General features: G+C 41.7%; 1 protein-coding gene across 4 annotated transcripts in view; it reads right to left on the minus strand.

Moving 5' to 3' along the window:
* The window catches only part of LOC137375156 (alpha-1,4-N-acetylglucosaminyltransferase-like), a 36,727-nt gene extending 23,589 nt beyond the window's left edge, over nucleotides 1-13,138 (minus strand). Inside the window, exon 1 of one of the 4 annotated variants that reach the window (XM_068041860.1) lies at nucleotides 12,560-13,138. Coding sequence is in view for 1 of the 4 variants with exons in the window: in XM_068041858.1 (XP_067897959.1) it covers nucleotides 10,610-10,649 (40 nt within the window). In the remaining 3 variants the exon portion in view is untranslated. Of the gene's footprint in view, nucleotides 1-10,609; nucleotides 10,772-11,394; nucleotides 11,448-12,419 lie in introns of those variants that run through there. The other 3 variants (XM_068041859.1, XM_068041861.1, XM_068041858.1) reach the window with 3 other exon arrangements.
* Between the last annotated feature and the right edge of the window lie 487 nt (nucleotides 13,139-13,625).

Genomic DNA, 13,625 nt, shown 5'->3' on the forward strand with positions numbered 1-13,625 from the left:
GTATGAACATATGAATTAGGAGCAGGAGTAGGCCACTCGACCCCTCGAGCCTGCTCCATCATTCAATAAGTTCATGGCTGAACTGATTACTCCACATTTCCACCTACCCCCGATAACCTTCCACCCCTTGCTTATCAAGAATCTATTTACCTCTGCCTTAAAAATATTCAGAGACTCTGCTTCCACCGCCATTTTAGGAAGAGAATTCCAAAGACTCACGACCCTCTGAGAGAAAATTTTTTTCCTCATCTCTGTCTTAAATGGGTGACCCCTTATTTTTAAACAGTGACCCCTAGTTTTAGATTGTCTCACAAGGGGAAACATCCTTTCCACCTGCACCCTGTCAAGACCCCTCAGGATCTTATACATTTCAATCAAGTTACTCTTCTAAATTCCAGCAGGTACAAGCCTAGCCTGTCCAATCTTTCCACGTAAGACAGCCCACCCATTCCAGGTATTAGTCTAGTAAACCTTCTCTGTACTGCCTCCAACACATTTACATCCTTCCTTAAATAAGGAGGCCAATACTGTATACTGTACTCACCAATGCCCTGTATAACTAAAGCATAACCTCCCTACTTTTGTATAAAATTCCCGTCATGATTAACTATTCATAAAATAACATTCTATTAGCTTTCCTAATTACGTGCTGTACCTGCATACTAACCTTTTGTGATTCATGCACTAGGACACCCAGATTCCTCTGCATCTCAGAGCTCTGCAATCTCTCACCATTTGGATAATATGTTTCTTTTTATTCTTCCTGCCCAAAGTGGACAGTTTCACACTTTCCCACATTATACTCCATTTGCCAGGTCTTTTCCCACTCACTTAACCAATCTATATCCCTTTGTAGCCCCCTTATGTCATCTTCACAACTTACTTTCCTATCTATCTTTGTGTCATCAGCAAATTTAGCAACCATACCTTCGGTCCCTTCATCTAAGTTATTTATATAAATTGTAAAAAGTTGAGGCCCCAGCACAGATCCCTGTTGCACACCATTTGTTACGTCTTGCCAAACAGAAAATGACCCATTTATGCCTACTCTGTATCCTGTTAGCTATCCAATCTTCTGTCCATGCCAATATGTTACCCCCTACACCATGAGCTTTTATCTTCTGCAATAACCTTTGATGTGGTACCTTATCAAATGCCTTCTGGAAATCTAAGTACAATACATCCACTGGTTCTCCTTTATCCACAGCACATGTAACTCCCTCAAAGAACTTCAATAAATTGGTTAAAAGTGATTTCCCTTTCACAAAACCGTGTTGACTCTGCCTGATTCCCTTGAATTTTTCTAAATGCCCTGCTATAACGTCTTTCATAATAACTTCTAACATTTTCCCTGAGACAAATGTTAAGCTAAATGGCCTATAGTTTCTTGCTTTCTGTCTCCCTTCCTTTTTGAATAAAGGAGTTACATTCACTGTTTTCCAATCTCATAGAACCTTTCCCGAATCTAAGGAATTTTGGAAAATTAAAACTAACGCATCAATTATCTCACTAGCCACTTCTTTTAACACCCTAGGATGAAATCCATCAGGACCTGGGCACGAGTTTGCCCAGAGCTCCAACAGTTTGTCAGGACCACTTCCCTGATGATCGTAATTTCCTTGAGTTCCTCCCTCCCTTCCATTTCCTGACTTACAGCTAATACTGGGATGTTACTTGTATCCTCATTAGTGAAGACCAATGCAAAATACCTGTTCAATTTATCTGCCATGTCCTTATTATCCATTATTAATTCCCCAGACTCACTTTCTATAGGACCAAAACTCACTTTCTTAACTCTTTTCTTTTTAAAATATCTACAGAAACTCTTCCTATCTGTCTTTATATTTCTAGCTAGCTTTCTCTCGTACTCTAATTTAACCTTCCTTATCAATCTTTTAGTCATTCTTTGCTGTTTTTATTATTCTGTCCAATCTACTGACCTGCCTCCCATCTATGTGCAGTTATAGGCTTTTTCTTTCAGTTTGATACTATCTTTAACTCTTTTTGTTAACCACGGATGGCGGGTCCCACCCTTGGAATTTTTCTTTCTCGTTGAAATGTAGCTATTCTGTGTATTCTGAAATAGCCCCTTAAATGTCTGCCCCTGCATCTTTATTGACCTATCCCTTAATCTAATTTGCCAGTTCACTTTAGCTAGCTCTGCTTTCATGCCCTCATCATTGCCCTTATTTAAGTTTAAAATGCTAATCTTGGACCCACTCCACTCTCCCCAAAGTGAATGTAGAATTCATCCATATTATGATCGCTGCTACCTCGGGGCACCTTAACTATGAGGTCATTAATTAATCCTATCTTGTTGCACACTATCAGGTCTAGTATAGCCTGCTCTCTGGTTGGCTCCAGAATGTATTGTTCCAAGAAATTATCCCGCAAACATTCTAAGCACTCCTCATCTAGGCGACCTCTGTTCATCTGATTTTTCCAGTCTATATGTAGGTTAAAATCCCCCATAATTATCACTGTACCTATCTGACAAGCTGCCATTATTTCTTCCTTTATACCCCATCCGACAGTGTGGTTGTTCGGTGGCCTGTACACCACTCCCACAAGTGACTTCTTGCCTTTATGATTTCTCATCTCTACCCAAACTGCTTCTACATCCTGGTTTCCTGAACTTAGGTCATCCCTCTCTATTGCGCTAATGCCATCATTAATTAACAGAGCAACCCCTGCACATTTTCCTAGCTTCCTGTCCTTCCTAAATGCCATGTACCCTTCAATATTCAGGTCCCAATCTATGTCATCCTGCAGCCATGTCTCTGTAATGGCTATCAGATCGTACTTATTTATTTCTATTTGAGCTCTCAGTTCATCTGTTTTGTTTTGAATGCTATGTTCATTCAGATACAGAGCCTTTAGTTTTGTCCTTTTATTATTTTTGTAACCTCTAGCCTTATCTGTTCATTTACTCTTAGATTTGTACGCTCTGTCGCTTCCTGTCACAGTCTATCATTTCCCATATTAATACCTTTCTCTCTTGCCTTGTCTCTACTCCTTCATTTACCTTATCTTACCAAACTTGAACCCTTGCCCCCACTATTCAGTTTAAACCCTCGTTACTTCCTTAGTTATGCAGCTCGCTAGAACACTGGCACCAGCATCGTTCAGGTGTAGGCCATCCCAACGGTACAGCCACCATTTTCCCCAATACTGGTGCCAGTGCCCCACAAACTGGAGCCCACTTCTACCTCACCAGTCTTTGAGCCATATGAAGATTGAAGTCACTCACAATTTTTGTAGTCCCTTTCTTACAAGCCCCATTATTTCTTAATTTGTACTCTGTTCTGCAGTGTAGCTACTGTCAGGGGGTCTATAGACGACTCCCGCCAGTGATTTCTTTCAGTTGCTTATTCTCAGTGTTCTATGTTTGATAAGTATTCCCTTACTCTTAGATTATTAACTATGTCTGGACCATTACTCATTCTTAAATCTATTATGGCCTGCCCACATCTTGGTTACATAAGATTTTGCAATAGGCACCCCTAATCTCTGAGCTAATATTTTCTGCCACATCTTTACTGCTATCAGGAAGTTTTTTTCCTTCATTCTTGGGATGTAAGCATCGCTGGCATGGTCAGCGTTTATTGTCCATCCCTAATTGCTCTTGAGCAGGTATTGTGAGCCACCTCCAACTTAATGGCTTGCTCGGCCATTTCAGAGGGTAGTTAAAACTCAACCACATTGGTGTAGGTCTGGAGTCACATGTTGGCCAGACTGGGTAAGGATGGCAGATCTACTCCCCTGAAGGACATTCGTGAACCAGATGGGTTTTTAGAACAATCCGGTAGTTTCGTGATCATTATTAATGAGACTAGCATTTCATTCAAGGTTTATTCATTAAATGAATTGAAATTCTCCCAGCTGCTGTGGTGCAATTTGAACTCTCGTCTCCAAGGCGTTAGTCCAGGCCTCTGGATTATTAGTCCAGTAACATCACTGCTACGCAAGTCTCTCAGAAACTTACATTACAGTGTTCAGTCCTCACTTATTCCTCATAAAAAGAGAAAAATGGTTACTAGGTGGTCAATTCCTGAGAGAACTCCTCACTTTGCATGCCGATTATGGGGCCTCTGCTGTCATCCTTTGTCCTTTCTCACCCAATCTCCTGTCTTCCACTCTTCAAGTTCTCTGACTGTAATAGTGGATGCATTTTTGCCCAAACTTCAAGTTAACTACTAGTTTAAGTGGTCTCTGTCTGCTAGTTTAAACCCCATCCCCTGACCATGCCTGCTCTTTGTTTGTGAGCTCTGGAAAAGATCTGGATCTTCAAGACCGCACTTCTGCATTGGACTGCATCGGACGACACTGTAAGATTCAGTTTTTGTCTCTGATCTGCTGCTCTGTTGCTAACATTTTAAATTAACTTTGATCAGTTTACAGTCCTTTTCCCATCACTGCTATAACTGAAAGAATTCAATTCTCTGCTGAGCCTGTGACTGGCCATTGGCTGTGCTAGGTTTTTCATGATCAGCTACAGTCTCTTCCTGGACAGAAACTCACTTGCCTCAGCCAAAGTACAAACCTGCACTGCTTCTGGATTTTATGATGATCTCCAACTTCACCAATGTCTTTGTGTCCTGCAACTGATTCTGTACATCTCCTGGATCTTCATTCCTACAGAATTACCTCCATCAGTTCGCCCTCTGATACTCTATCATCAAGCAATTTCTGTACCTCACTTACTATGCCTGTTTCTGAACTTGAACAACAGTTCATCGATGCCTTATGCTGACTCCACCCTATCTACATCAATGTTATCCCGCCATAGGATTTCTGCCTTTCACTCCGGACACCATCCTATTGTGTCCTATCTATGTCCCATTTACTATCAGAATTTTATAACTACTAATAATTGCTATGTAACCAAACCGATGTAACTCCAATTTTCCTTGTGTCCATTCTTGTGCGCATTTTAGCTGTCACTCTGGACTCTCAGCTTCCCAAATCCCTACCCCAAACCTCTTCAATACTCAGCAACCTTCCTGATCTCTTACTACCGTCCCAGGTTTCATTCCTTCTTGGACAAGCTTACAGATTCCCTCTTTGCCTCTCTTGGCATCCTCCGAAGGGCCATTGAGGCACTCTGCTCTGCTTCATTAAAAGCAACAACCCCAAGTGCCCCATCCTACTCTCTTGCCAATCTTCCCACCCAGTGCATCCGCTGGGAGCTAATTTTGCCAATCTCCTTCCCGCTCAATTCACCCCTTCCACTGCACTCTTTGTGGACTTTACCAGTGGATTAGATCTCAACGCCTCTGTCTGTAACTCCTTCCAGAATGTCATTTCACTGGTGAACAAGACATTTGCCTTCCATAAATTTATTGTGGATGATTGTATCAACATAATGACCTTGACAGAAAGCTGGCTGAGGGTTGATGCTAGCTTCCCCCTAAATAAGGCCTCGCTGTTCATTATATGCTCAAAGTGATCAGTGATTTCCACTGCTTGTCTGGCTTTTGAAACTTTTTGGTTCTCTACATGAGTTCACACGACTGGAAGGATTGAATTTTAAAACTCTTCCAAGAGAATCAGTTCTCTCAGGTTCTCATATGTGGCTTCCAACTTTACTGCCCGTATCTAATGATCAAAATTAATTTGCTTTACCCTCTCAAATTCTGCCTAAGTCTGCTCAGCCACTCTCTGGAGTTTCTGAAACTTTGGTCAGTAAACTTCAGAGGCTAACTCATATTCATCGAAAATAGCCATTTTGCCATCTCATAATCTGCAGAAGACTCTTCAGAAAGCATGGCATAAACCTCATGAACTCTGCCCATCAACCTGCTTTGCATAAGCAGTGTCAAGCTTTCCTTTGGCCATTTCATTTTTTGGCTTTTTTTTAAAGAAAATGAAAAATGCCTCTCCGTGCCTTTCCTCAAACTTCGGGAAAGCTTGTATAAATTTAAACAGCTTTTTGCTGGGTCCTGGGCTGAATTCAGATTCTTCCTGACCATAATTTTCCTTGGGGTCAAGACTACACTTTTGTCTTAGTTCCATCTCTCTTGACTTCCCTATCTTCTTTTTCACTTTCTCTCTGAAATGCTCTCTCTTTCTCCCTTTCCTCTTCTTCAAATTCAAGTTTTTTCATTGTCAATTCATTTTCTGCCTCAAGCTTTTTCAATTTTATTGCTATTTCTTTTTCCTGTTGAAGCCTAAGTTTTCCCATTTCTTGATCCTGCTCAAGTTTTTTCAGTTGTAACTGAATTTTAGCTAACTCAACTGCATCACCCTCTGACCTGCTATTTCCTTCTTCTTCTTTCAGTTTCAAATGTTGGGCTATTACTTCAATTATCTCTGTTTTTTTAGCATCTATTTCAATTCTAGCCCCAATTGTGCTGCAAAATCTTTTAGTTTAACCTTATTTAAAGTTTTCAAGTAACTGTGGGATATATTCTCCTTTCCCAGAAAAGCTGCAGCAACTGCTAATGCCATTCCAGTGGTGTAGACTTTACCCTAATACACAAGAAGCCTGTTTCTTTTATTTTTCTCTTTTTTTCTCTTTCAATTTTTGATACTCCCCTGACAATTAACATTATCTGCATGGATTTGATCCCAGCAAGAATCCCCAATTAATATGTTACGACTGAGGCAGGAGAAGTGCACTGTTAATTCAGTCCCACTTCTCCACAGGTCACAGCATATCAATATATTTTCCCACCTACCGAAAAAACAGCCAATTACATACTGTATCTGTCCCCCAGAATAAAGCACGCCAACCAGGTTTCTTTAATCAACAACAAAATTAACTATTTATGATAAAAACAAGTCTTAACCAATAGTGAGATAAATCTCTATACAAAAAGCTCCTTATTTGATTGGCCCTCATGCACACATAATTATGCATAAAAAAACTGGTTAATCAGAGAAAAAGGATTTTCAGTTTACAGTTGTTTCATTGGAATAGAAGGAATAATAAAATAATTCAGTTTTTCACGTTCTGTTGGGAAGTTCTTTGGTTTGGTGAGGTGTCCCAGAGTCGAAAGGTCGGATGCCACTCAAAGTCTCTCCAGGTGAGGTTGATGAACAGTCTGTGATGGGTCGGCATTCAAAGCAATTCACCTGCAGCAGGCTTCACATAGGTCTTTCATCATGGGTGCAGCAACAGATCTTCTGAGGTTTTACAGCAGCAGGATAGCAGTAAAAGATTTCTTCAGATTTCAGGACTTTTTAAAACACAGCAAGCAACAGGAACCACACAAGATGCAGGGATCTTTCCGAGATAGGAGACAATAGGAATCTGCCACCATTGAAATACAGGATTTTTACTCAACAGATGCAGGATTCCTTTACAGAGAGAGGTAACACTTTTTCTGGGTCTTCCTCTTTGATCTCCATGCAGACCAAAGCCAAATTTCAAATGCCTGCTCATTGTCCAACTCACTGGCTTTTTAAAGGGTCCAAAGTGAAAGCAAAATCTTCCTAAACTGGTCACAGGTCCAGACATAGAGTCACCCTTGTTATTCAAAGAGTTGGTCTGAGGTGGTCATACCTTTTGCTAGTTTCCTTGAAATTGCCTGCTTTCCTGTCCTTATATACAAAGTCAACTTCCTTTCAAAACATGCCAAAATGTCTTTTATTTTCAGGTGTCTATGACCCCTGGAAAATCCTATTTCAGTTTTTTAAAAACACACAGCATTCTAAGTTTTTAATACAAAAACAAAAGCCTTGTCACATCCCATCTTGAATACTGTGTTCTGCTTTGGGCAACGCACTTCAGGAGATATATATTGCCCTTGGAGGGGTTCATCAGAATGATAACAGGGCTTAGAGAGTTAAATTATGGCTACAAGTTGCATAAAGTTGCCTTGTATTCTTTTGAATATAGAAAATTAAGGGGTGATCTGATCGTGGAGAATTTGATGGGGAAAGCAAGAACGAGGAGATATAATCTTAAAATTAGGGCGAGGCCATTTAGGAAGGAAATCAGTAAGAACTTTTTGATGGTGGAAATCTGGAACTCTGTCCACCAAAAGACTGTGCATGTTGCATCATGATAGCTTTCTAGACTGAGATTGACAGACTTCTGTTCGGTAAGGGTGTCATGGGATATGGAGCTAAAGCAGCTCAGCTGGGTTGAGATATATATCAGTCACGATCTAGTTAAATGGCGGAGCAGGTTTGAGGGGCTGAATAACCTCATCTTTTCCTGTGTTCTTATGAAATAGAGGTTGGGTGAGAATAATTAATATGGCAGTTGGGAACTAAAAATGGCAGCATGTGTGAAAGGAAACAGTGATAAATTGAACTCATAGAAAGAGTCATGGAGAGTCATTTACAGCATAGAAGGAGGCCATTCAACCCATCGAGTCTATACCAGCTTTTCATGGAGCTATTCAGTCACTCCCACACTCGATTCCCGTAGCCCTGCAAATCTATTTCCTTTCAAACTCATTGGTTGTCTCTGCTTCCACCACCCTTGTGGGCAGTTACTTCCAGATCATTACCACCCGCTGGGGGAGAAAGTTCTTCCTCACATTCACCCTGCATCTCTTGCCTGAAACCTTCCATCTGTGTCCCCTAGTCCTTGTACCATTAGTTAATGAGAACAGCTTTTCTTTGTCTAACTTATCTAAGCCTGTCATAATCTTGTACATTTCTATGAAATCTCCCCTCAATCTCCTTGTTTTTCCATACTAACCCTGCAACTAAAATTCCCCATCCCTGGGACTGAGACTGGGACTGCCTTAGTGTTAAGAGATCAGAGGGGGAAGAATTTGTTAAGTGTGTCCAGGATAGTTTTCTGAAGCAGTATGTGGATGGCCCGACTAGGGAAGGGGCTACACTCGACCTCCTCTTCGGAAATGAGGCTGGGCAGGTGGTTGATGTGTCAGCGGGGGAACCCTTTGGGACAAGTGACCAACACTCTATTAGCTTCAAGATAGTTATGGAAAAGGAAAGATATGGGTATGTATTTAGCGAGTATTTTAAAGGAACTCATATAAGGGGCAATCAGAGAAAAACTTTCCTATAGAATGCTACATAGATAACCATTCTCTCTGGGACAATGTCTGTTCAACAAAGTGTCACAGAAAAGAGGTTGAGGATTAATCTCACAAGTATAAAAAATGTTGGAAAGAAAAGAAATTTCCAAAATAAAATGGGTCGACGCAAGTCATCAGATGTCCGATTGTTTTACAAAGAGGTGCTTGTTCAAAGAAATTGTTGGATGTCCTCGAAGAGGGCTGTCTTTTAATGATGAGTTAGGAAAATGTGGAATTTTTTAAATTTTAGAACGCTTTGTAATTCTTTAAACAAGTTTTTTTTTAAAAGGGAATATACTGTATGTTAATGACTGCTGTTGAACATTGATGGTAAAATGTAAGATAAAGAAAAATGTATCATTATTTTATCTCTTGTTTTTATATATAAACATATATAAAAATGTATTTAATGAAAAGAAAAGAAGGGGATCTTCGTGTCTAATCAGTTCTGTTAATGGATGTTAAATACTTAGTAGTTGAAGGTAATAGGGTGAACAGGTGTTGAGTGTTGATTAGTTAACTGTACTCCGATTGAGATATAAAGAGCCAGCCAGCTCCAGCTGGGTGTTTGGAGTGGAGAAGTAAACTCTGTGACAAGCAATAAACAGTCTTCATGACAAACAAGCTTGGCAGTTTCTCTAACAGGATGTATACAGGCAGCACTCCCTTACAGCTCTCTGCTTTCTGCACCTGTACATTTAATACAAGCACTGCCAGGGATAGTTAACGTATAAACTGTTAATCATTATCTACATGCCAATCTTTTACAACCCAAATCAAAGTAAGTGCACAGGGTTAGAAAAGCACCATCGAAAAATTACAGCACAGAAGGAGGCCATTCAGCCTGTTGTGTCCACACTGGCTGAAAAAACTAGCCGCCCAATCTAATCCCACTTTCCAGCACCTGGTCCATAGCCTTGCCGGATACAGCACTTCAGGTACATGTCCAGGTACCTTTTAAAAGAATTGAGCGTTTCTGGCTCCATCACCATTCCTGGCAGTGAATCCAGACACTCACCACTCTCTGGGTGAAGGTTTCTCCCCATGTCCCCTCTAATACTTCTACCAATCACCTTAAATCTGTGCCCCCGGTAATTGACCCCTCCACTGGGGGAAACAGGTTCTACCCGTCTAGTCTATCTCGGCCCCTCATAATTTTCTACAACTATGTTGATTGATGACCTTCAGTGGAATGCAGCAGAGGGAGTGACTTTGGAACCAGTCATTCAACAACCACACTTTAATTGGCCAGAACTGTTTCAAACCATAAAAAAATTCAAAGCAAGGATTTCAAATTCAGTTTCGAGTCAACAAAGGAATCACATTGCTACTTGTATAACAATTGTTGGTTTGTCTCAAGTTGCTGATATGTCAGCCTTTGCTCAGTGCTTTAGATCTCTCACATCTGAGTTAGAAGGTTGTGCCTTCAAGCCCCACTTCAAGATACTATAAGCACATAATGCAGGCTGTCACTTCACTGCAGAACTGAGGGACTGCTGCACTGTTGGAGATGTCATCTTTCAGATGTGATGTGAAATTGAGGAACCCTTCTGAACTGCCAGGTGGTTGAAATGTAAATGATCTCATGACACCAATGGTTACAGCCTTACCAAAATCTTCATCCGCCAAGAAATGCCAAGCCGATCCCATGAAGAACACTGCCAGTGTAGCAGCCAATATTATCCCTCAACAAACATCATGAGAACACATTAACTGATCATTATCTCATTGTACTTTGTGGAACCTTGTTGTCTGCAAACTGATGCATTTTCTTACATTATGACAGTGACTATACTTCAAAAGTACTTCATTGGCTGTAATTGGGGACATCTTGAAATTGTGAAATTTGCTATTTAAATGCAATTTCCTTCTTTCTTTCTTTACCCCACAAAGGCAAGGAGAAAGTACATATCACGATCTGGCAGCCTGTAGTTTCCCAACAGGTGCTCCTAGTAAGGGCCATTCCTTCCTGTTCTGTCTGACTCAACTGTCCACTGTTTGAACCTGCAGAGCAGCCTCAATGATGAACTAGTTGTTTTAGTTTTAAACAGAATCATATTGAACCCTCCCTGTTACTCTTCTTTGCAACACACCAAATCAAACATTTACTGGCTTCAGCATAAAATATTATTTTATGACTAGTGTTGACATATCTGATAGCTTCACTATTTATATCTGAGAAACACTGAATGAACGAGTTTGAGGAACAGGAGTGAGGCTGCAGATCCGTTTTCCCCTGTGCTGAAAATGTCTATTTTATATTAATCTAAATACTGCTCATTGGGTAAGCGTGTAAAAGGAAACAATGGGATGTGACAGAGCAAAGACCATTTCCAATATGACAAGAAAATCTTAATGTTACAAAGGAAAGGTTTTAAAAGTCACCATTACCCACCTGCTGAGATATACCAGTGATCCAGCTGTGTGTAAGGACAGCTGGTGTAGGAATTGTTTCTTTTACATATAGCACTAAACGAAAGATATGACAACATCAGGAAGTTCTGCCTTAAAAATGATGTCAGCTCAAGGGCCAAACAGGTATAACTAAAAGGAAGTTATTTTCCACTTTTGAGACCATAGTGACATTTCAGACAGGCAATTCCAGAAGCTAAAACGTCCGCATATTATTGGCAGAATAAGGCAAAATGTAAAAGCAAAATGAGGCAGACATTTGACAGACAATCCCATCTGATACATTTACTTTACAGCACCTTAATCAAGAATTTGCACACAATAAAATGTGTTTCCCATCTTTAGAACACCCAGCCATTCATACACTGCTGTAACTATCTCCTACTGGTGAAAAAATGGCAAAAAAAAGCTGCTGAATACAGCATGGGTATAATTTCAATAACTGATATGGGGAATTGACCTCAGCCACCATCGCCACAATTATGACAGTAGTGCAGCCCACAATGTTGTCTGACTGGGTCCTGGACCCCCCCACGCTAAAGCCTGGCTCAGGTATAAAATTAAAACACGACCCAGGCACAACCCGACAACAGCCAACCTGAACCTGACCCGAGTCCGAGTCCTTTTTTTTTAAATGCCCGACCCGACCCGAACCTGACAGGTATTTGGGTTTGGTCAGGTAGCCAGGCTTTAGACCAGGTGCCAGTTGTTGATGTACCTGTGTTCAATTAATATCATAAAGTTTAAAAAAAAATAACAAACACTGATTTCAAACAGGTGAAGGCACCGCGACCCTGAGCACTCACAGGGAAAAAAATCCACTTCAGGAAATCATGCAATGTAACAAACAAGCTTCTGAACTGTATCAAGTTCCGATGTCATTAACAAAGAAAAATCTCCCCGGAGATCCCAGGTTGGGAAGTTTAATGTCCCTATTTCCAGATAATTTTAAATCCTTGGGCCAAGTATAGATTAAAGCAAGAGCTCAGTTAATGATTCTGTACTTACTGCAGTTACTGGTATCTTCCCCGGGCTTGCCAGTTTCTCCCGGACTGGATAGATTTCAGAATGTAAAGGGTTGGGTTAATTTCACTCGGGTGCTTTATGTCAGAACTTGTAGCTGCTTCTTTCCCTCCCATTCTTCTCACCTCTGATTTCTGTTTTTCCTGATCTCAGTCTTTCTCTCTCTCTCTTTCCTTGCTGTCAAACCAGAAGTAGGCTCCAGACTTTGCCTTCTCGCTGTCTCTCAGGCACTGAGTCATTTTTCCACGATTTTGCACTCTCGCTGGCTTTAAAAGGACAGAGAACCACTCTATTTTTAAAAAAACACACACACACATGAACTAAAACTGGATAAATGAAACATCTAGTGAAAGACTTGTGAGGCCGGTGTGCTCTGAGCTGCTGGGGTAAGTGCGGTGGAGCATTTCACACCTCGATATTCGTGTGAGGGCCTCAGTAATAAGACCACAGCTGCCATCTGCAGGCTACCGAGATATGTTTTCAAACAGGAAGAATAGGGAAGATTTCAGAGCACTGCACATTTCCCATCCAGACCCCCTGAATGTTCATCTGAAGGTTACTTTCCGGAGCAAGGCAGCACTCTCCATGTCCAGCTGAGCTAATCCGAACCCCAATGCTGAACCCAGAAGACAGACCCGACCCGACCCGAACCTGACGCATGTCGTCGGGTCTGTTTAGGTTTGGGTCGGGGCAGAAGACGATGTCCGAGCAAAGACACAGGCCGGAATTTTACGTTAGCCAGACAGGAGTTCGTCACCAATGTAAAAGTTGGTGGCAAACTCACTTTCGCCTAGCCCAGGGATCCGTCCCGCATCTTACGGGTCTCAGGGCTTTAATTGTCTTGAGGCGGGAATTCAACCCGCTTGAGGGAGGAAGTCCTGCCTCATTGAGCTGCTGGCCAATCATCGGGCCAGCCGCTCCTAGTCCCAGCAGCGCCACCAGGAGCGATGGCCAATACTGGGACCGCAGCCAAAGCGACCAAGGAGGATATCATGGAGCCAGGATCCACCGTAGGTTTTGGATGCCTTACCAGGGTGATCGGTCGAGCCCAGGTGGGGCAAAAGTATTCATTTGGGGGAGGGGGGTGTGTCATGGGTCCTGGGGGTGGGTTGGGAGGCGGGGGGCGTCCCTCAACTCTGTGCCCAATTGTCAGGGCAACCATCGGGGCGCGGAAAGGCGGGCAGGTCTCAC

This window comes from Heterodontus francisci, chromosome 11, assembly GCF_036365525.1.
Source record: "Heterodontus francisci isolate sHetFra1 chromosome 11, sHetFra1.hap1, whole genome shotgun sequence".
Classification (NCBI taxonomy): Eukaryota; Metazoa; Chordata; class Chondrichthyes; order Heterodontiformes; family Heterodontidae; genus Heterodontus; species Heterodontus francisci.